Source organism: Microtus oregoni, unplaced genomic scaffold, assembly GCF_018167655.1.
Source record: "Microtus oregoni isolate MIOR12 unplaced genomic scaffold, Mior012 000055F_ref0000237, whole genome shotgun sequence".
In the NCBI taxonomy this organism is placed as follows: domain Eukaryota; kingdom Metazoa; phylum Chordata; class Mammalia; order Rodentia; family Cricetidae; genus Microtus; species Microtus oregoni.
Window position 1 is genome coordinate 10,213,073 of NW_024543831.1, and position 23,583 is coordinate 10,236,655.

The window sequence follows — 23,583 nt, forward strand, 5'->3', positions numbered from 1 at the left end:
GGCGCCACAAGCTTTGCTGTGCAGCCTGAGGGGAGTTCAGACACCCAACATCCAGGTAAACAGCTAGGTATAATTGCATGCCTAGAACTCAGTGCTGGAAAGAACGGGGAAACAGGAGAATCTTTTGGGCTTTTTGGGCTTGCTGCCACCAATTTAGAAAAAAAGCCTTTATAATACAATCTAGTAATGAGGAAAGTGAACAAGAAAAAGAAAGCCAACTCGTTGCTCTAACATATCCAAATCTGATAAACGATGCAGAAAAAGAGAAGGATGCAAAGGGATGGCTCAAGGAGATAACAGAAAGCCACACAGGGAACTGTGGGAAAGCAGTATTTTAGAAACATCTCATATAAAAAGGTCTAAGGCAATAGCACTTCTAACATTTATAAGCAGCAGCAAGACCTGAAACAAAAAGAAAAATGATAGACAGACAGACAGATAAGGAAAGTGTATGAGGCTGTCACTGACTTAACTGGGAAACCTTCATAGGAGTCAGAGAATTTGCCTTATGTTTTAAAAGACCACATGGCCTGCTGAATTAAGCAGACCATAGGAGAACAAGAGCAGAGGAAGTACCTGAGAACTGGCTGCCTCCTAAGAAACATCAGACCCCTACTTGCCTCTGTGCCTCTACCAGCTGTATTTCATCTCAGCTCTTCAATGCTTCAAAGACAAAAGATTTGCTCTGCCCTTTATTAAAGTCCAGTTATCAACAGACATAAGCAGGAAGCTATATAAGGAAGCAATTTCCTCCTTGGGAGAAGCAGACTCAGTAGAATTTTAAAATTCCCACCTAAGTAAATTTTTAGGAATAGAAAATTTCATTTGAAAATAATATTCCTATCACATACCTAATAAATTCACATTAGGCTTAATTTCTTAGGGAAATTTTCTTTATTATTTCAGTTTGCAAAAAGCTAAAGACTCTTTTAAAAAAAAAAACTCTCATTGGTTTCTTAAAATAAGAACATTTTCTGCAAACCATGAGCCCTTCCCAATTTAGGAATTTTAACTAGTTTGCAGCTTCAGGCTTGCTGTTAGAGGGATCCCAAAGACTAGGAAAAGCAAACACTCGGCTCTGCTGCCCCCTAGTGGAGTCACAGCTCACTATCTAAAGTTACTCACAATTATGAGAACTACAAAAAATGGTGAAATACAGCTAAAATGAATTTTTCCTCAGCAGTCTAGAACAGAAAAAGTTACACGTAAACTCCCACCTTCTCTCCTAGCCTCCCTACGACCCACAAACAAAAGGCTCCTCTGGTGCGGGCCTACTTTCTAATAACAAACCTTCTGTGCTTTCAACTGCAAATTTTTTACTTAAAATAAAAGAAGTCAAGCTTTTGAGAACCAAAACATCAAGCCTTAAAGACAATTGCTGTGCAGTGGCAAAATGTCCTACAGGACAAACCCTAACAAACTATCTTCACTCACTTGTCTCAAAGAGGACATCATTTTGTTAAGTGGGCTAAGGAAAATTTTTCTTTGCTATAAATCCAAAGAATCCAGTAAAACCGTAAATGCTTGAGTGCTTGGAGACAATAACACCTGGCTCACCCTTTATTTCCTGTTAAGGCACAAAAGTAAAGAAGCCATATTCTCGCCGGGCAGTGGTGGCCCATGCCTTTAATCCCAGCACTCAGGAGGTTCGAGGCCAGCCTGGTCTACAAGAGCTAGTTCCAGGACAGGAAACAAAAAGCTGCGGAGAAACCCTGTTTTGAAAAATCAAAAAAAAAAAAAAAAAAAAAAAGCCATATTCTCCAACTTTAACAACTTTTCTGACAAATATGAGTGTTCAATTCCAGAAGCAAACACTTTCTGGAAACCTGGTTTTAATTACAGTCTAACACAGGATTTTAATTAGTTTCAAATTTTAATTTAGCCTTTATTCAACTCAATTATTCAGTCTCATGGCCCACGAAGCTTTCTCATTATCTCTAAACCCATTAATGGCCATTTTCAACCACCAGAGGAAAAAAGCAAGCAAAAGATATGCTAACCTCTTCACTGAAATGGTCAATGGTCAATTCAGAATGTGTTGTTTATGTATAAAGGGTCAGACTTCTACTTTAAAAGTTAATGACTGTGTTAAAAATACATTAAAATATTCTTTAAAACAGAAAAAGAAAGTAGTATTCTCTTCAGACTCAGCATTGCAGCATTGTCCTAAGTCTTCAGCTCCACAACCATCAAGATCCAATTTAACACTCACCAGAATGTTCAACTATACTTCTTCAAAACTAAAAATCTCTCTTTAATCATTTGATATACTGAAGTGCTCATTCATCTCACGTAGATTTCCCAACACTGCTAAATATACTCTATGGAGGACTCAGTGTCCCCCTTCTACACCACACCACTGGCACAGGTGAAAGACCTCTACGTCTAGTCTAATGTTTTTGAGATGCCGTATCAACCATTCCTATTTAAGACACACAGAACCACAAAGATGCAAACGCCCATGGGTGCATACACCAGTTTTTACAAACCACATGTTTACTAAAGGAAATTAAGTCATGGGTGAAAGGTTTTTTTATCACCAGCTTCCACTAAGACTTCTCAAAAGATCTCACTGTGAAAAATAATCCAAAAATGAACTGAGAATATTAAGGTGTACCTTCGTAAGAACTGAAAACAGGGATGGGAAGATGGTTAAGTGGGTAAAGGTGCCTATCATCAAAGCCTGGAAACCTGAGCTCAGGTCCTGGAGCCCAACTGAATGCAGAAAAGGAAAACTGACTCCACAAAGTTGTCCTCTGACCTCCACAGACATATATATCATGTGTACTCACACATACATCAAGCACTTACACACAAACACACACAAAAAAATAATAATAACAATAATAATAAACAGAACAGTTTGTGCTCCTTTTTCCTAGCTGCCAAGAGACAATTGTTTCACTGCAATGATATCTTCTACAGAACTCAGTCTCAACTCTTACCTCATGTTTAAAATATGTCATTATAATTCCAATTCAGAGACTTCTTTTGTACCTTCTAGCAAATCAATCTACTTTAAAATATGCTTACCATTATACTATTGCCTTTCTTCTTTTATTCTTAAAAGAAAGACATTTGAGTACATTTTTATTACAGTCATGTTTGCTGGCGACCCATGGTGTAAATTCAAGTCAATCAGTAACACTCAAACACTCTTTAGCAGTCTATGAAAATTAGGAAACAGGACACTCTACTTCTTATTAGGCTTCAGAAAAACTTTTTGCTTCAGGTGAAAAAAAAAAGTCTCTTCATACAAAAATATCTATTATTTTCTTCAAAGTTAGCTAAAAACTGATTGTGAAAAAAGGGAAGAGAGGAAAGGAAGAGAAAGTTTGAAAAGACAAAGGAGGGAAGTTTGCAAAGAAGGAAGGGTGGGAGGAAGGAAGGAGAGCAAAAAAGAGAGGAAAGAAGTTGGGAGAGAGGAAGGAAGGATGAGAAGGAGTGGGCACAGATCAGGTAGAAAAAGATGAAGCCAGTGAGGAAAACAGTCTTTGGCCCTCAGGGCTAAAGATCCTATCATCCCTGAGAAAGCATAGAAAGCAGAGACAGATGCTAGTCCAGTTAGATCAACACCAAACTCTATGAAAGCACCAAATTATACCATTTTGACAGCAAGAAGAGTAAGAAAACGTAAACCAAAGAAACAGTCCAATTAGCTAATCACAATTAACATGACTTTATTATATTAATATTTATGTTATTTATAATTCCTAACCATTTAAATACTTATTACAATTTTACTGAATTGATATTCATTTGTTTTCCATTTTCTGTTCTCATGTTACATGGCATGTTTCAAGTGTGTTGTTGCTGTCTTCCCCACCTGCTCTCCGTCTCTCACTGAACCTGGACCTCATCTTCTCAGCTGGACTAGGTAGCCAAAGAGTTCTGAGTATTTACCCGTCTCTACCACACAGCCCTGGGACGACAGAGGCACGTCACTTCCAAGTGTTTGTACACGGGTGCCAACGACTCAAACTCAGGTCCTCACACATGCACGGCAGGCACTCTAGAGCTCACGCACGCTAGGACACGAATTCTTCCACTGGACCACTGTCAGTCCTCTTCTAACTTCTCTTTAAGGCAGGGTCTACATTGCCTAGATTGCCTTAGGCTTACTCTAAAGCCCAGCAAACCTTGAGCTTTAAGATCCACCTGCAGGAGCCTTCCAATCTCAGCCAAGCGCCACCACATCCAGATCTCATCTCTCCTCCCTTAAGATCAATGTCTGCACAAAGTACTAAGGCAAAGGAAGCATTCTAAGGCCTTTGAGAACCATTACCAAATGCGACCCAGAAAGAGGTCAGCCATTTATAATTCTACAAATTTCACTATAATCTCAATAGTACAACATATTACATAATTCTTTTCATTCATTTAGGTCCATCTGTAATGTAGTTTTATGTCCCAGACATTTTCCCCACAGCTCTTTAGCCAGTATAAGATGCTTCAACATGAAATACAAAAAAAAAAAAAAAAAAAAAAGGAAACAAGCAAATGAAAAAAGTCACTAGGAGGGGCCTCCACCAACACCTTTAAATCTCAATCAGAAAAAGAAATCTATGACTCCTATCGACCCTGTCCCTTACTAAACTTATACCACAGACTAGGGAAGTCAGACCGTCTGGTTCAAATCTTGGCTCTTTGTATCTTCAAACATATTGTATTACTGCTTAAACACTGACTTCTTCATTTAAAATAGAGAAATCATGAAAATTCATTGTGCTGACGTTCAGTAAGTGGTTCTGAGAGAAGTTTAGAAAGGTAAATTAAAACAAAATAAAACTTCATGAACTGTTCTCAACAACGGCCTTCAGGCTGTGCTTTCTCAATTTGTTTATTGTGCATGAAAGTGTGAGAAGGAGAGCGAGCATGCGAGTCTCTGTGGAAATCACAAGACAACTTTTTAGAGGTGGCTCGCACCACCTGCCCGCTAAGGAGTGGCTCTCTGGCTTCTGCCAATGCAGTGTTACTCCAGGCTAGCTAACCAGATAGGCTTCTTAGCATAGGAATACAGGTGAGCAGCCCTGCATTAGGCTTTTTAAGTGGGTTCCAGGGATCGTTCAGGGTGTTAGGCTTACATGGCAAGCACTTTTATCCACTGAGCCATCTCCCCAGCCCTTATCAGAGTTACCCACAACAAAACACTAGCACTCACATATCTAATTGTTCCAGTCTTTGTTTACAGTGGAGCAGAAGCAAGGTTACCTACACTGTAGAGGGCAGTGGGAGTATACAGCAGTGACAACCAGCATTTAACAAGTGAACCCACCAGTCGTATAATTCCCTGAGGGGCAGCCGCATCTGGCAAAGCCATGGAGTTACTGACTGTGAATGACCAGGTGCTCCTGCCTGTAATTTCTCTCATGAGTCACTTCATTTCTTCCCGAAGAACTGATACGGGTGTTTATCTCACGCATATATCCCATTATCAGAGTACACGTATAGCTGTGGAAGGTCACAAGATGCTTTTCTGCTTAAATTAATATTGATGAATATAATTTTCCAGGTGTTGTTTTTACTTATTCCAAGTCCAGGATAGAAGAAACTTGATTATACATAATGCTCTCAGTAATTGACTTTTGCACAGAGTCCCAGTGTCAGGCTCCAGGCTCAGCCAATTGTTTACCATCTGAGAACCCTCACCAACTTAAGGATTATGTGTAAGACCACTGGCCTTGCTCTCTGGCCAGTCATTATGACATTCCCTAGTCTAAGAGAAACTACAGGACTTATCCTGTGTCATGAGAAGGGTCAGGCCCTGAAAGTGTAACATGTTAATTGTCCAGATTGTGGTTGGAAAAAAGGAACTCGACAGAGAAGAAATGAAGTGGAGGGCAGAGCTGTAAGCAGTAGAGACTATGTAGGCCTAATTAGGAACTGTAAAAATCCATGTAGCAATGTGGAGACAGAGGGAATCTCAGAAAAGATTTTTTTAAGTTAAATTAAAGAGAAAGTTATCATCAGAAAGCATCTGTTTCATTATTTTTCCCTCAGAGAGAAAAAGTCTAGCCTTTAGATGGATAAGAACTTTTTTCTAACCCTTGCTACTTTGAGGTTTTCTTTTTCATTGCCCTGGAACAAATCCCAGGAGCTGGCCTCCCATGGTCCATGTTAGCAAGCTTTGTTATTAAACAGTACAAAAGCAAAGAAATGGGCCACACCTACCTGGCAGTTCTACCAGCTCTGTGAATATATGTATTAGCATCCTCTGGACAATCAAACTGAAGAACCCAATTCACAGCTGGAAAATCTACACAGAAGAAATATCAAAGGGGAAAAAAACAATTTCAATATCTAGACTGCTGTACTACTGTTATGTTACAGTAGCGTGTGCCAAGACTTTCTACCACATCTCACTAACAAAACTTTATTAAAAATAAAATTGATCGCATTAACCAAGAAATTATAAATATTCTTCTACTTTGATAAAGTGAACTAAAATTGCTTCTTTCTGAAACATAAGAGACAATGCTTTGTGACAATAGTAACATATCCTGATATGCTGGTTGTGAGCCTAGCCTTTAATGACTGAGCCATCCCTCCAGCCCATACCTTGATGTTTAATGACCTAAAAGTATCACTCTTGGTTTCTGGGTCTGAGGAGATGGTTCATTTTGGTAAGTGCCTGTCACCCAGCATAAAGATCTTAGTTTGGATTACCACACTCATTGAAGAAAAAAAAAAAAATGAAGTCAGGCACAGAAGCACTTTCCTCTTAACTCCAGCACTGGGTAGGCAGGGATAAGAAGATATTTGGGGTTTGCTGGCTATTTTAGCAAATTCTGTGAACTCCAAATTCAGTGAGAGACTATATATCAAAAAACAAGGTAGAAAGCATGGAAGACAATAGACATCACCTCTATTCTCCATACACTTTGCACACACATGAACATAGACACACAGACATATAAAAATAATAAAAATTTATACTTTACTTTTCCTGCTAGTCCTAACTCCAAATAAACTGGTAAGCAATCATATACCCTATATTTCTGAATACTACAAGCTTTATTCATTTCCACAGAAGCCTGCTCTCAATCTCTCAGAACTAACTCTAATCACATATAGGGTCTGCTGCAAGGATTTCTAAAGATGATAAGTAAAATCATTTTTGCCTCAACTTTTTTGGGGGGGAGTGGTTTGAGACAGAATTTCTCTGTGTAGCCCTGGCTCTCATGGAATTTACTTTGTAGACCAGGCTGGCCTTGAAGTCACAGAGATAAGTCTGCCTCTGCCTCCCAAGACTGGGACTAATGGCATGTACCACCACCACCGCCTGGCATAAGTAAATAATTATTATTTTTTAAAAAAGAAAGAATCACTGTAAGAAGGCCAAGATGACAAAGAGAATCACTTAAAAAATATTTTCAGCTGTAAGTCGTTATACACACCTTCAATCCCAGCACTTGGGATTTCTGTGACTTTGAGGCCAATCTAGTCTACAAAGCTAGTTTGAGACCAGTTATACCTACACAGTGAGACCCTATCTCAAGATAAAGTAACTGCTAAAATACGGTGGCACATCCCCTACTGTTGATGTATGTTTAAGATGAATTACACAGGAAAAGTGACTGAAGACCTCAGGCCACTAGCTCTCTCCTCACCTCCACCGTAGCTGCCCACAACGCTACAAGGTGCAGTCACCACTGTACCTTCTGAAGGTAAAGTTAAAGGATGCTAAATACAGTGATGCTAAAAATCAAAGTGACTAGTCAAAAAATGGATTTCACTGATTTTTATTGCTAAATTTCAGTTTTCAAAGTTGTAAGAATTTTCTTATCTTTAAAATTTCAACCTTTCATCTCCTTTGATGACCACAGAGGCTCCTCGGGATTATGATTTAATTACCATGAAACGTAACCAAGCTCACCAGAGATGCAAATACTACACAAAGTTTCACTGTCATCTGTCATGTTCATCAACTTACCAATGTACTAAAGTCTCTCTCACAAGATCTGAGACTCCGATTTCCAGAAAAACACCCTATAAGTAAATATATTTGCCATGACCACAGAATGGTACTCCAGCAAGCTCCCTTACCCAGCCCTCTGGCTGCAATATCAGTAGCAAACAGCACGGCAGCCCTCTTCCGGACAAATTCGTTGTAGACTTCCATTCTTCTCATCTGCTGCTGCCGACCATGGAGAGCAAGAATAGAGATGCCTGGGCGCAGCCGGCAGAACACCCTGTACAGGTACTGAACCTGGGCACAAGCAGAAGGGTAAGTCTAATCCTCAGAATGGAGGACAAATTTTACCAACTGTCAGTTTTTTAAAAGAAACATAATCTAGAATTAAAGTCTTAAAACATTCTTGCTCACAGATTTTCTAAAACAATTTTGATGTCAAAAAAAATTAAAAAATCTCAATCACTAAAAATAAAATTTAAAAAAAAATTGTTCTTACATTTTTTTAGTCACCTAAATTCTTTACAGTTTTGAACAGCTATAAGAATACAACTTCTACAAAACTGTACTTTAAAATAAATGGTTATCATATACATATCCAAGAGATCCTCACAGTAAAGCTACAGAAAACCGTGAGCAACTCTGAACAGAAGAAAGCCTTGTTTCCGTCCCTCCTGCGACTTTCTTCTCCATCTCTGGACCCTCACAGAATACAGCTTAGGTTTTTATGCTTGAAAGCCTTTTATTACTATCATTGTAATTCATAAATTTCTACAACAAAATGTCCTCAAGTTGTATGTTTCTTATACAAACAGGCTGTGCTAACCTTCTCCCCTGACTGAGCACTTAATTGACCCTTCTTCCTAAAAAGATAAGATGTAATAAATAACTTAGACATAAATAAAATTTTACTATAAATGTATTTCAAAGTATAGGTCTAAAGGAGTTAACTACTGTTTGAGTTGTACTTCTTTACTATGTACTTACTACTAACTGGATGCTGTCAGACTGAGGCAGAATTCAATATTACTTCTAACACATATTAAGAAAATTTGTCCACATAAATTAAAAACAAAATGGACCCAAAGGAAACTTAACTTTTGAAACTACAAAAATGCCAAAATCACAATAAAAGTAGTATATAAATGAACCATGAGCTCTTCTCCTTAAGGGAGAACAAATACACTTCTCTGAATCCCTTACTCCTAGTACAAGGCTGATATTCATCAATTATTTATTAACTAAATAAGGACATAGACAAAATATTGCAGAAAGATTTTTCAAAGAGACAAATGACCCTAAAAGGACCCTAAAAAGGTATAACAATTCATATTTGCCTTTAAAGTACCAGCTATTGACCTAGGGGCAGGATAAAGGTCTGTAGATGACCATAAACAAGGACTTGGGCCTCAGGTCAAAAGGAACATTCAGTTCCACACTCTTGGAGGGAAAAACTACAACACTGCAAAAAGCTTCAACTAACCTAGCTAGCTCCATTCCTTCTGCCAATGCTTTTGATGAAGAATACTATGCTCCCAGAATCACTAATACCTAAAGAAGTACTAAAGAAAAGACAGCGAATGTTTGCCTTCAATGGGCTTCAAGTTTCATTCATGATTTCTGTAAGTTGTTTCTTATACTTTGTTCTTTTGTCTTTTGGGGGGACCCACCACCCAAGTCACAAATAAATACCACGGAGTCTTAATCTTACTTACAAATGCCTGGACTTAGCTTGGCTTGTTTCTTGCCAGCTTTCCTTAACTTAAATTATTCCAACTACTTTTTGCCTCTCTCTCGGCCTTTTTCCTTTTCTTGCATCTGTATATCTTACGTTCACTCTTACTCCGTGGCTGGCTGGGCAGCTGGGCAGCTGGTCCCTGACATCTTCCTCCCCATGTTCTCTCATTACTCTTTCTCTTCCAGATGTCTATTTCTTCTTTCTGCCTGCCAGCCCCACTTATTCTTGCTCCTGCCTCGCTACCGGCCATTCAACTCTTTATTAGACTATCAGTGTTTTAGACATGCAAAGAATCACAGCTTCACAGAGTTTAACAAAGCATAAACAAAAGTAACACACCTCAAAATAATATTCTACAACAGATTTCCTTTCCAACAAAAATACAGGATTATAAGTCTTCATAGATCTGTTTCCTAGCATTGCATAGCACACTGAGTAATGATTTGTCTAACTGAAATAGGACAGCTCAAAGACGGTGATCCAACACAAACACGTTCAAAAGGAAAAATTCAGGAGTCGATACCTCTTTGCAACTGGAGAAAAACACAATACTCTTCTTCTTTAGGTGGCTTCTCAAGAAGGAAAACAGCACGCTGATTTTCTGGTGCAGCTCACAAACTATATAGTTCTGTTCCAGTGTAGCAGGGGTGCTTGTAGAATCAAGAAAACAAATTCTTTTAACAATGTCATAGTGCTGCTTTGAAATCAACACTAAAAAAAAAAATGTACCAGTGCTCCATTCTCCCAATATCTATCACACACACATTTTTTTCTCTATTGTCCCCTATAAGAGAAACTCACCAAGGCTACATGTATTCAGAATCCTCGAGAGGTTGTATGAAAAGATACACAGCAGCACAAGTGTCAACCACAGGAAGAAGGTAAAGACCACTGTCTGTGAGGAGCAGCTTAGGAGAACTTTGCTGGGCTGATGGCTAATGTCTACATCTTTTATTGGGTTAGGGATTAGAGAAATATAAGCATTCATCTAAGCAATTCAGACTTAATACCTGCATATTTCATGGTAAATCTGACAAAGAATATATTAATATTGAACTCACAATAATGATCATGTATGCCGAAGCATTTACGGGCACACAACATTAAAATGGGTTAGTACACAAAAGTATGAAGAAATGGCTAGCAAACGGATAATCATTGGTAGATAGTAAGTACATATATAGCAGGTATAGGGCTGTATTGTAGACATGAAAGTCAGAGGGGGCTTATTAGGAAAGAGAGGTTCAATGGGGGGAGGGCGCAAGAGAGATCAATGGAAATGTAGTGACTGTATATGTATATATATATATGTATACATGTGAAATTATGAATAAACAAATTTTTAAGGAATGTATTATAAACGTCTCGATTTGTTACATGTTAAAAAATTCCTAATAATGTCTGAAAAGTACATACAGATTTACTATTGGAAAAACTCTTATAATTTTATTCCAAATTATGGCATTATTTAAAACCAAAGGTTTAAAAAGAAAATCAACTCAAACGTCCATTACTAAGGAACATGTGGGATGAACTATTAGACACCCAGACCATAAGGTATTATGCAACTATAAAAGAATGTGAGATATATTCATGTATCACTGTGGAATGACCTTTGGAATCCATCATTAAATAAAGAAATAAGTAACAGAATAAGACAGTACTCTGGTACTGTAAGACCGGAGATAATCAAAAAACTGAAAGTCAAATACTTTAAGATAGCAAAAGAAATGATAAAATAGTATTGAAATTTAAATTTTCTAATTCATGATAAACTCTTATATTAAGAGAAGGAAAAAGAAAAGCCAAAGGATGTGAGCAAATATTTGCAAACGAAACATGCAATTAAAAAACATTCTTCATAAAACGCAAAGAATGCTTATGAAAGCACAAATCACCAATTTAGGAGAAAAATAAATAAATCTCTCAACAGTCACCTGCCCAAAGGCAATGTCAGATCACGAAAGAACATAAGATGTTCCACAACCAATAAGCATATAAGATGCCTCTTACTTATCGCTTATGAAGAGAATTCAAATTTAAAACAAGACACTACTAAACACTCCACTATATACTTACGAGCCTCCAGGATCAGATTTTGAAAATGATACAGCCACTTTTGAAGTTTTCTTCCCAAACCATTCTTGTCATCTAGTCCAGTAATCATACTCTTTGGCATTTACCCAAAAGAACTGAAAATTCAGTCCACACAAAAAACCTGCACCCAGACATCTAACCATTTTATTCCCAACCACCACAACTTAGAAGTAATCAAGATGCTCTATAATAAGTGAGTGGATAAAATGTTACACTGAGATAATAAAGTCATTTTGGCAGGAAAATATGTCAGGACTGGGGTATAGGGCAGTGGGAGAATACTTGCAGGCCCACACAAGGCCCTCGGTTCAGTTCTCAGCACTACAAATTTTAAAGCCTTCAGACATCATTGATAAAGCCCAACTGGCCTACTGAACAATACATGTTTCCTAAAGCTATCTTGTCAAGGAAAAAATAATCTTGCTTGCTTAGAACTAAAATGATAAATATTTTATAAGAGATACCTCAGGACTGGGAAATGGTTCAATGGCTAAAGTTCATATTCAAGTATATGCATGAGAACTTGAATTCAAATCACCAGAACCTACCTAAGCAGAAGAATATCTATAACCATAATACTCCTACCACAAGATGGAAAGCTGGGGTTAGGGGGAGGGCAAGGGAAAAGGGCAGGGGAAAGTGGCTGGAGGAGAACATGAGGGAACAACAGGATGGTCGAGATGGGGGTAAGGGCAGAGAGAGAGCAAGGAAAGAGTTATCTTGATTGTGGGAGTTATTATGGGGCTAGTGTGAAACTTGGCACCAGGGAAACTCCCAGGAATCCACAAGGATGACCCCAGCTAAGAATACAACCTACAGTGGAGAATATGTCTAAACTGGCCTGCCCCTGTAATCAGATTGATAACTACCTTAATTATCATCATAAAACCTTCACCCAACAACTGATAGAAGCAGATACAGAGATTCACAGCTAAATATTGGGCCAAGCTTCTGGAGACCAGTCGAAGATGATCAAAGACCATGATGGAGAGAGCCACAGAAACAGCTGACCTGAGCTAGTAGGAGCTCACTGAATCCAGACTGAGAGCGGGGGAACATACATAGAACCAAACTAGGCCCTCTGAATGTGGGTGACAGTTGTGTGGCTTAGGCAGTCTGTGGGGTCACTGGCAGTGGGACCACGATTTATCCCTAGTGCTTAAACTGGCTTTTGGGGGCCCTTTCTTTTTGGAGAGATACCTTGCTCAGCCTAAATATAGGGGGGAAGGCCTTGGTCCTGCCTCAAAGTGATGTGTCAGACTTTGTTGACTCCCCATGGGAAGCCCTACCCTCTCTGAGGAATGGATGGGGGAGGGGTGTGGTGGGAGAAGGTAGGGGAAGAGGGAAGAAGAGAGGGAATGGGAACTGGGAAAAGTATATAAAATGAGAAAAGATCATTTTTTAAAAATTCATTAAAATAAATATTAAAAAAAGCCTTGATCCTTTAAACCTTATTATAAATTACACTCTATAAGCAATGTAACCTAGAAAGCCACAGATCTATATAACCAGTCTACTGAAAGTAAGATACGACTCTCCCTGTGGAAGCCCCTATCCCTGTCTGAGTACTCCTTATGATCACACTGGGCACCTCCCTATTAACCCAACTGCTTAGGAACGACATTAAAAATATTTTTTAAAAATCCCTGCATCATGACGACTTATCCCGAAATTCCTTTCAGCAATCCCCAAATGGAGGTTCCTAATAGGAAAGGCAACTCTTTTGACTGCTGCCAGTGACAGTGAGGAGTTAAGTCTCTGTCCCCGCCACCTACGCCAAGATACACCTCAGAAAATACCTCAGTTAATAAATTCCTTGGCAAATCTTTGAAGATAATAACTTCAAAAATCACCAAAATCCTATACAAAGACACCGAAGTGCTATGCTCCTTTAAGACACCCACATACACACTTTAATGCCTTACCTTTCTGAAGTGCCTCTTTCTCTTAACCTCATACTGAAAATCTATATATATTATAATCTCTTTTAATAAACTGTTTCATAATATCTAGTACTGAAATTATTTTCTACACCAAAGTCAAGAATTCTGGGTTTGCCTAAGTGAACAACTCTGATAAACTCCGATCACTACCAACAGCAGTGTGGAGCTGTGACCACGCCCACCTCTGCTGACAATTTCATTCAGCCCTATGTCGGAATCCCGCGACACAGGAAATCTTACCTCATGGACAGCCAGAAAGCAAAAGGAATGGGAAGAGAACTTTAGGGTTTCCATATATCCTTCAATATCAAGCCTTTAATGACTTCAAACTACACTGCACCCCTAAAAGTTCCCCAAACTTCCCACGAATACTACTGGCTAGTGATCAAGCTTTCAACATATGAGCCTCTGGGAACATTCCATCTAAACAACTAGTCCTAACAAAAACTATATACTTGGGGTGACAAGATTCCATAAGGTAACTAACTACATCAATACAGCTAAGGTCCAACTCTATTAGCAAATATTGGTAACAGAAGAGACTATGTGGCAGAAGGGAGCATAAAGAAACTCAGTACTTTCCTTTCAAGCTTGTTGTAATTCTGTAACAGATAGGGATGTAGCTCAACAGGCATAGTGCTTACCTAGCATACCTGAGGCCTTAAATTCCATACCCAGTACCAAACAAAACCCTGTATGGTAGAACAGGCATGTACTCCCAACACACAAGAGGCAGAGCCTAGAGTGAGTTTGAGGCCAGTCTGGGATACATGAGGTCCTGTCTCAAACAAACAGAAGTATTTAAAATTAAAGTAAATTGGCCATAACTACCAAAGGAATGTGTTAACAGAGCAAAATAAAAGGAAATAAGCTAATATTAAAAAACATAGACTCAAGAAATAGCCTAAATATCACATTCTCAGACAAGTACAGGACAACTCCAGAAAAAGTATTAAATAAAATAATTTCTGTTGCATGAAAGACATAAAAATGCTTTAAATCTATATACTAAAGATCATTAATCAGAGTTATCATTAATCATCAAATCTGAGTCAGTACAAAGAAAAAAAACTGGTCACAGTTTCAAGTAAGCTACCAACTCAACCTCAACACTGATAAAGAGAATAAAGCACATACCCATTGGTCTCCCTTTCCTCTAAGACCCGTTCCTTAGCCTAACATGGCTTACAGGACAGCTGGTGGACAGAAAATATTCCAGTCAAGAAATGATACAGAGAGAGTAGTATAATGGATCAAGGCAGTAATCATCAGTTGCTAAAATTATAAAGTTCTAAAGGTATTGGTTCCTACCATAATGTAGCTGCCTATATGAGTTCAGGGAGGAAAGAGTTCCTACCTGTATTTTGCTTTTTCATGAACCCAAACGTACTCAGGGTCTTTCAAACTCAAGCGTGCAAGGTCCTTTACAGATTTGGTCTGTGTGGCTGAGAAAAGTAAAGTCTGGCGTTTCTTGGGAAGATTTTCAATAATAGCATTCATGGTGTCAGCAAAGCCCATGTCCAAGATCCGATCTGCTTCATCAAGAACTGAAAAACAAAGATGCAAGTTGCTCTACAATAGTTAAAGAATACATTATGCCAAATGCAACTTAGTACCATTGCCTGGAATCCTAAAGCTTATCCTTGGTTCAGTGGTAGTGCAATCGCCTAGCAAGTACAAGGTTCAGGGTTCGAATCCCAGAATCCCAATTCAAAACAAAATAATAATATAGTGGAAAACTGATAAAATATAAGCAAAGAAAACTAGTGTTAAATTTACATAGTACATTGTTAACCTCACTATTGGCAAGGGTATCAATCATAGTTATGTACAAATTTAAAACTAGGGTCAACTGGGTAAAGGGCAATACAGAAACCCTACCACTGCAGCTTTTCTGTAAGTACAGAAGCACTCAAAATGAAAAGCTATTAAAATACCAATAAGTAGCATCTCTATAAAAAAGAAAAAAGTTCATTAAAACAAAAAACTTGACTTTTTAAGCTACCAAAATTAGGTATTACTTAAAAGAAAAAAAGAAAAGAAAAAAGAGGGGGCTGGGAAGATGGCTGAGTGGACAAGCACTGCCATACAAACATAACACAAAGACTAAAGTTCAGCTACCCAGCCACATGAAAAGCCAAGTCCCAGCACTTGAGAGATATGAGATCCCCGAGCAAGCTGGTCAGCTGCACTTCCCATCTGGGGAACTCTGAATTCACCAGAAGACCCTGCCTCAGTAAGTAAAGTGGAAAGCAGTAGAGGAAGACACCTGGCATCAACCTCTGGACTCCATACACACCCACCCAGGTGTGAGTACCGAGTTAAATCCATGGAGTACATTCACTTTTCTCTTTCATTAATAAAGGAAAAAAATCAACCTTCTACTCTCTTGGCTTAAGAGCACAAATGTCAAAATAAGAGTACAAGATTGTTTTCATCATGTTATTAATAAGACAGATCTACTCTTAAACCTCAGGAGGGCTTTCTTGGTAAAGAGCTGGCATTTTAGGGGGTTTGGGTTTGGGGGGTTGGGAGTTTTTGTGGGGGGAATGATGCTTTGTTTCTTATGAGAAATCATCAGACCCACCTAACATCTGGAGACTGGTGGCGTGGAAGCATATTGTTTCATCCATGTGCTGAAGAAGTCGGCCTGGTGTGCAAACGAGTATGTTTATGTTGTTGATCCTCTCGGCTTCATGCTTTAGATCCTGCAAAGAGTTGTTTCCTTGGTTACACACAGATGCCTCACAGCAGCCTGTCCACAACTATAAAAGCCACTTGGATGTGGAATTCCATCAGAGCAGTCTAGATTCTTAGAAATAAATACCACTTCTCCCTTCCAGTTCTGCAGCACACCAACACTTCCAAATTATATCAAAGTCCTCGGGAAGACCTAAGAAGCTCAGAGCTCTTCTAGACCCCTTCATTATATCCACGACTCTGAGGCTAAGAAAAACTAACAAATGACTGCGCCAAGACCTGATTTCCTGTTAAGTCAGTAAAACTGTCTTAAAAACTGGAACTACTCGCATTCTTTAAGTCAGGACCAGAGGCACTGAACAGGCTCTCCCATACAGCCTCTCACAACCTACAGATGGGGAGCTAAGCAAGCACAGTTTACAATTTACAGTTTACCTTGAGACAAGAACCATCAGATGCTACTAAATGTTAAAGACAAACAAGTAACAGGAACAGAAGTAAGGTTTGTGATGCTACATTTCCTGGTTTGTGTACATTTGCAAAGAAATTCAAGAACTACTTCTCATGGTTCAGAGGTGACCATAGCAGATAGAACCATCTCAGATGTACTGAAAAGTTAACCAAAGTTGACCAGGCTTTACCATGATCTAAATAAATATTCCTCAAAGCAATCTATCTTCCTTTCATGTGGTAATGACACAGAAGGTTTTTAACTATTCTGCCTACATCCTATTAAAAGGTACTATGTCCACATTATTGCTATGGTCTCTTTCTCAAAGCACATAAACAAATAGGTTTCTCTAGTTAACCTGTACATCTGTCTGAGAACCTCATCAACACAGATGCTGACAAGAACAGACTTTCTGGACCTAGGCGCTGGGTGACAGTGATCATCCTGAGACCCAACCTAGAAGGCCAATTCTTTTAGATGAGTGAGCCTCCATCTCCTTTTCCCTGCCATCTGCATAGTGCTAGTGCAGGAAGAGAAAGGTAAAGACAAACCTTTCCACCAATGATGAGACCAGCTGAAAAGTCATGGTTCTTTCCTACTTTGCGTAGAACCTCAAATGTCTGATAGGCCAGTTCTCGAGTAGGGGATATTATCAGAACCCCCAAACCATCTGCTGAAGTCCACTGCAGGCGGTATAAGGCTTCCAGCACCTTAAAGACAAGAAAATTTGTATTCAGTCATCTCTTAGAAAAGTCTACACTGAGACTCAAATCTCAACCTTTTCCTCTAAATCAAAGACACTATCAAACAAAATGCATTCCTCTCACGAGTTTTACCCAATCCAAGAAAACATGTTTTCTGTCCATTTAAAGAAGCATCCGACCCTAACTCAAGAAGGAAAAGAGAAGGAGAAGCCCTAAGGCAACTTATCTGATGTCAGAACCAAACAAGAAGACCAGCTACTGGAGAGGGTATGTGTAGTCCACAGACCACTGAAACTGATACAAAAAATTATTTTCTAAACAGAAAACACACTGTAATCTGCATAGCTCCTATAGTTTTTATAGTGACTGAATTTCTATATGTAGAAAGACAATGCTATAAAAATCATAATCAACTAGGAGAAGAGAAAACTAGTTTTAAGGCATTTCAAACAAACCATGACTTTCTATCAGGAAAGGAACCGAATTAGGAAACCAGCTAAGCAACTGAGATGTAAGTGAATTCCTAAGCAGTTCTACTACCCTATTACTATGAAGGACAGCTACCAATGTTCTAGAAAATTCTCAACAAACCCTCATATCCCATTGAAGTGAGCTACTGTAGAACACAATCTCCCGAGTTCAACAGCTGCCATCTCAGTCAGAAGAGCTGTAACTACCACCAAGAGCGGAAAGTGGGAAGGTCACTGAACCCTGACCTGAGATTCTGCTCACCCCTCCTGTAACCCCTCCCCCTCCCACTCATTTATTAGCTAGAGATACTAGTGTATACAGAGGAAGTGGGCCAACTGAAGGGAAGCTGCCTGAGCAGCTATGGGGATGTCCTAACCCAAGCTGGGGTGATGGGGTGACATTTTCCAGTGGTGCAGTTGCTTTGGAGTTATCCATCCTCTTAACCCTCATTCATGTTCTATAAGCAAGTCCAAAAAACTTCCTGGTTCCCAAAGTTGGGCTTTAGTGGGACCATACTGTGTTTTTTTGGTGGTGTCTGCAAGGACATAGAGATATTTGCTTATATCTCCCTGGGGAAAGAAATCTCACAACATGAATATATTTCAGCATTATTCTAGACAAGTGGCAAGTATAAATACCAGTGGCAGGGATCAGCTTTCCCCACCAGGTCTCCTGGGAATTATATCAAATGAAACAAGCAAAGCACAAAGACAGAGCAGGACCACTCTAAACTGCCACAGCCGGAGATCCGCCTCCTTGAGAATGCAGTGGTTTATAAAAGCAGACTGACTCATCACTGCGGTAAGTTACTGAGTGCTTCCATGGGCAAGGCTCTGAGGTGGGAGCTCAGAGTGAGAGCAGGAAGAGAACAAGAGAGATGTGGCTCCTATTTGGCCAGAAAAACCAACATTAAACAACTGTTTATATAACTGTTTTCCTTGAAGGTACAGAATGGCATAAAATTATATAATAGAGGCTCTGATCCAAAATAAATGTACTTACTGGAACGAGAAAAGCCAAAGTCTTGCCAGATCCAGTTTTGGCAGCTCCAAGCACGTCTTTACCTTGCAAAGCCAACCCTATGGTCTGCTTCTGTATCTCTGTTACCAAGCGGTACTGGGCTTCTTGTAAACCTGGCAGTGTAGAGAGGAGAAGGATACTTAAGAAAATCCTAAAGGATGATGCTACAGGCCAGACTATACATCCCCATCACAAATGGCTGGAAGTTCTTCTGCACTACCCTGATGGAAATCAGGAAAAGAACAGCTCACTTAATTTTGAAGGGCTGGAGGCTTACAGGCTAGACTTCCAAACCTTCCGTCACTGAGACCTAGATCCAGACAACTAAAAGCTTATGGCTCCAAGCTTTCAAGGCTGCAGGAAATGGGTCAGTGAGATGGCTGGCTCATCAGGTAAAGTGCTTGCTGTGCAAGCCTGATGACCTGAGTTCAATTCCCAGGACCAAAGTGAAAGGCGAGGGCTGCCTTCACAGTTGTCTGACCTTCACTGTGGCACTCGCACCATCCCCCCCACACACACACCTCACACTCCAGAAATAATAATAAATTAGCTGCTTTGCTTTGTTTTGTTTTAAGCTGGAAACTAACTGCTCCAGAATTTAAGGCAGAGGCTTATTTGAGGCCTTAAGACAATACACAGAATGGTGACAACATGGATGAACCTAGAATGAATCATATTAAATGAAACAAGCCAGGCACAGAAAGATAGATCCCAGATGACCTCGTATTTATAGACCCTAAGAACAAAAAGAATGCTCATTGCCAGAAACTGGGGGAATACGGAGCTAGAAAGCTGTTACTCAAAGAACACAAAGTTACACAGGTTGGAATACGTTCAAGAGATGCCTCATGGGATGAAGAGAGTTCAGTAGGTAGAGTGTTTACTTAGATGGATGAAGCCCAGGGTTTGACCCCTGCATACATGCCTATAAACCAGTAGTTAGGACACAGAGACAGGAAGATCTGAAGTTCAAGGTCATCCTCAGTTACAGAGCAATAGTGGTCACGGGGCCAATCTGGGATACATGAGACCTATCTCAAAAACAAAAACTAAATATATTATACATCATGGTATCACAGTAACTATAGTCAGTTATATGCTTTTTTTAATGCTTGAAAATTGCTGAGAGTATATTTAAATGTTTTTACCATGCAGGAAAAATAAGCACATTAATGAGTTTAATTTATATACATATTTCAAGTCATACTATTGCATACCATAAACATACACAATATTTGTCAAAAAAAAAAAATCACTCCAAAAGAGAAGCTATCTGCAAGTCAAGGAGGCAAGCCTACCACAGACCCGTCTCTTAAAGTCCTGAAACTATTTCTGCCAGCATCTTGCACCTGGACTTCTAGTCATCAATTCTAAGAAAATTCCTACTGCTTAAAGCTATTATTTTGTTATGGCTACCCTAAAACTACTAATGCAAAGGGTAAGATATTTTTGTTACTCTCCTATTTAACAGAATCAAGTTTCATTCTAATTTTCCAGAGATTCCTGATCCTTTTTAACTAATCTTCAATCACTCCAGAAAAAAATAAGAAATAAAAATGGTTAGAATTCAGTATTTGAGAGATGGTTTGATGGTCCATGCCTGATTGTGCTTAGGCTGAGGATAGCCTGGACTACAAAAGGAGTCAAGGCTATCCTCAACTACAAAATAAAACTATTTCAAGAAAGCAGACCTAGGGATAAAGAAAAGGGACAGGGTTGAGCCGGGCGGTGGTGGCACACCCCTTTAATCCCAGCACTCAGGAGGCAGAGACAGCCGATCTCTGAATTTGAGGCCAGCCTAGTCTATAGAGCAAGTTCCAGGACAGGCACCCAAAGCTACAGAGAACAAACAAAGGCACGGGGCTGGAGAGATGTCTCAATCAGTAAAGCGCTAACCTCACAAGCATGAGGACCTGAGTTCTATCCCAGGACCTACGAATAATGCCACACATGGTGGTATGTGCTTTTTAACCTCGACTGGGAGGTGAAAACAGGAAGACTCCTGAGTCTTGGTGGCCAGCCAATCTTGTCTAATGAGTGAGCTCCAGGTCAATAAGACACCCTACCTTAAAAGAAAGAACCATTTCCTGAAGATAATACCCAAGGCTGTCTGTCATCTGGCCTCTACACACAGGTACATACATACAGGTATACATATGAACGTACATGTGCAATTATTACAAAACTGAAAAGACATGAATAAATCTAACAATCTATCCTAAAAGGATCATATATACCTACCTTTCAATGTTTTTTTGGACAAAGGGAAATCTGAAAATCTTGTAATTTCATTTACATTTATCTGGAAAAAAGATTGTGAAAAAGAAATAATATCAGATAAGACAAGAAATGTTGGGTGATTCATTAGTTTCATAATGCACGCCCTTCCCCCCGCTTACCCTACATTGTGCTGCCTTGCTCATCCTTCTAAATAAAAGCTACTTATTCAATTAGCATGAATCAAAAACGGAGGAAACAACTGGCAGATACTCCTCTACGCTGGGCATACAATGTGCTTCTCCTTCCTCATACTTGTAGCGCCATTAACTAATGCGCTGCTTTCACAGGATGCAGAATATCCAAAGGTGGAAGGAGTCATGTTCAACACCCATTGTCAACTTGAAAGAATATAGAATCACCAGGAAACAAGCTTTTAGATATGTCTGTGGTGCAGTTTCTAGATTGGGTTAACAGAGATGGGAAGGCCCAACCTAGACGTAGTCAGCACCAGCATTCACCCGTCTCCTGACTGTGGACAAAACATGTCCTGCTGCCATCTCACAGTCCTGCCAAGACAGACTGAATCCCCTCAAACTAAAAGTCGAAATGCACCCTCCCCTCCTTAAGGTCCCAACAATGGGACAAGTAACTAACAGAGGAAAATGGTTCCTAGAAGTGGGGCTACTGCAGTGACAAGCCTGACGATGTGCTCTCTAGGCTTCACACTTGTCTGGGAGAGGAAGGTAGAAGAGTATGAGAGGAAGCGAGAGAAGTCCGGGGTGTGCAAGCGCACCTGAGTGAGATTGGGATGCAGTTCAACAGACCAGAATGCCGAGAAATGCAGACGGGGAGGCCCAGTCCGTGAGGGTCAGAGGGACAAAGAACTATCCAGAACCGTCCTAGAAACCATTCATGTCACACTCTGCCCAGGACTCTGACTGCATTCTGCCCGTGTCCTGGAAACAGGAGAGAATACAAATTCTAAAGTAATGAATGAATTTGCTTTGCAAGGGACTCTCAAGCCAGGACAGCAGTCAGCCTGTCAGTGTCGTGGCTATAGCTACTGCTCTTCCTGGTCTGCAGTGAACACATGCAACAGATGAAGCAGACAGAGAGGGAAAATGTACCATTTGACAAGGAGAGAAGGAAGTTTGAAGTTTCAGGAAATATGACTGCTGAGTAAACTGTCAGATTGGCACCATTAGGGGAATCTTGATAAGGTACCTCAAGAACAGGACTTTCTACTGAAGTCTCCATCTAAAGGAAATTCCTTTGAAAGGAACAGGCCTAAACTGAGAAGGCCACTGAAGAAGTTCCCTAACACCCAGGAAGTGTTTCTGGGGTCGACACAAAGAAGCTGACCCAAGCAGACTCCACAGTGGCCAGGCTCTATCTCAGGCTGACAGCAGAGCCTACAGTCTGGCAATGCCATCCACATGGTGCTAGTTTTGCAGGCACAGACATGAAAGATGCAAGACTAGGGGATCATGGAGGTTTGTGCTAAGGTTCTAAAAGTCACCAAGGTCAGGTGAACGTGTGGCAGAGGAGGCCGTGAGAAGCCATTGTGTGACTGTGTGATGAACTCAAGACGCCAGCCCAAGGGACATCACTGATGAAAGAAAGCTCAGTCACAGAACGGAGCCACCCAGGAGAGGGCACGTGTGCTGCAGGTGAGAAAGCTACAGAGGCGGCACTACTCAGCCCTCTGGAGCCCAGATGATTCCTGCGTTAGTCTCCTATGTCAGACCTGGAGTTTCAGGATTTGTTTGTTTGCCCTGGTAGGTTTCAGTACTGCTTTCACCAAATCATCCTTGCTACAATCCCATTCCTTCCTTTCGGAATGAGAATGTTCTCTATGAGCTATTACATACTAGAACTATGAAACTTGTTTTTATGTTATAGGAGCTCACACTTAAGAGCTTGCCTAGCCTCAGAGGAGACTAGGGCATTTTAAACAATGTTGGGAGTGTTCAAAATTATGAGGACTTTTAGAGATGGAACAGACGCATTTTGCATTATGAGATGGTTTTGCGCCAATGGCGGAAAACGAGCGTAAGGCCACACCTTTAAATTGCTATGTTCAGAGTCAAGCTGCAAGAGATGGTCTTGTGAGACTTGACGTAATCAACTAGATGAGATCTAAATCACACAGCAGACAAACTTCTTGACATAACTGTCCAGAATTTCTAGTTTGGGCTAACTGGGATGAAAAGACCTAAATGTGGGCAACACCATTTCATAGGTTGGAATTCTAGACTGAATAAAAAGGAGAAAATTAAGTGAATACCAATATTCAATTTCCTCTGCTTCCTGACTCTAGACACAAG

The 23,583-nt window shown here is 39.9% G+C and overlaps 1 protein-coding gene across 2 annotated transcripts in view; it reads right to left on the reverse strand.

The window, feature by feature from the left end:
* The window catches only part of Ddx10 (DEAD-box helicase 10), a 154,694-nt gene that overhangs the window by 127,191 nt on the left and 3,920 nt on the right, over positions 1-23,583 (reverse strand). For both annotated transcript variants that reach the window (XM_041638558.1, XM_041638557.1), the window contains exons 2-9: positions 21,278-21,338; positions 19,019-19,149; positions 17,393-17,551; positions 16,278-16,398; positions 15,048-15,237; positions 10,174-10,300; positions 8,047-8,209; positions 6,172-6,256 (exon numbers count right to left, since the gene is read on the reverse strand). In XM_041638558.1, coding sequence (XP_041494492.1) covers positions 6,172-6,256; positions 8,047-8,209; positions 10,174-10,300; positions 15,048-15,237; positions 16,278-16,398; positions 17,393-17,551; positions 19,019-19,149; positions 21,278-21,338 — 1,037 coding nt within the window. The remainder of the gene's footprint in view (positions 1-6,171; positions 6,257-8,046; positions 8,210-10,173; positions 10,301-15,047; positions 15,238-16,277; positions 16,399-17,392; positions 17,552-19,018; positions 19,150-21,277; positions 21,339-23,583) is intronic.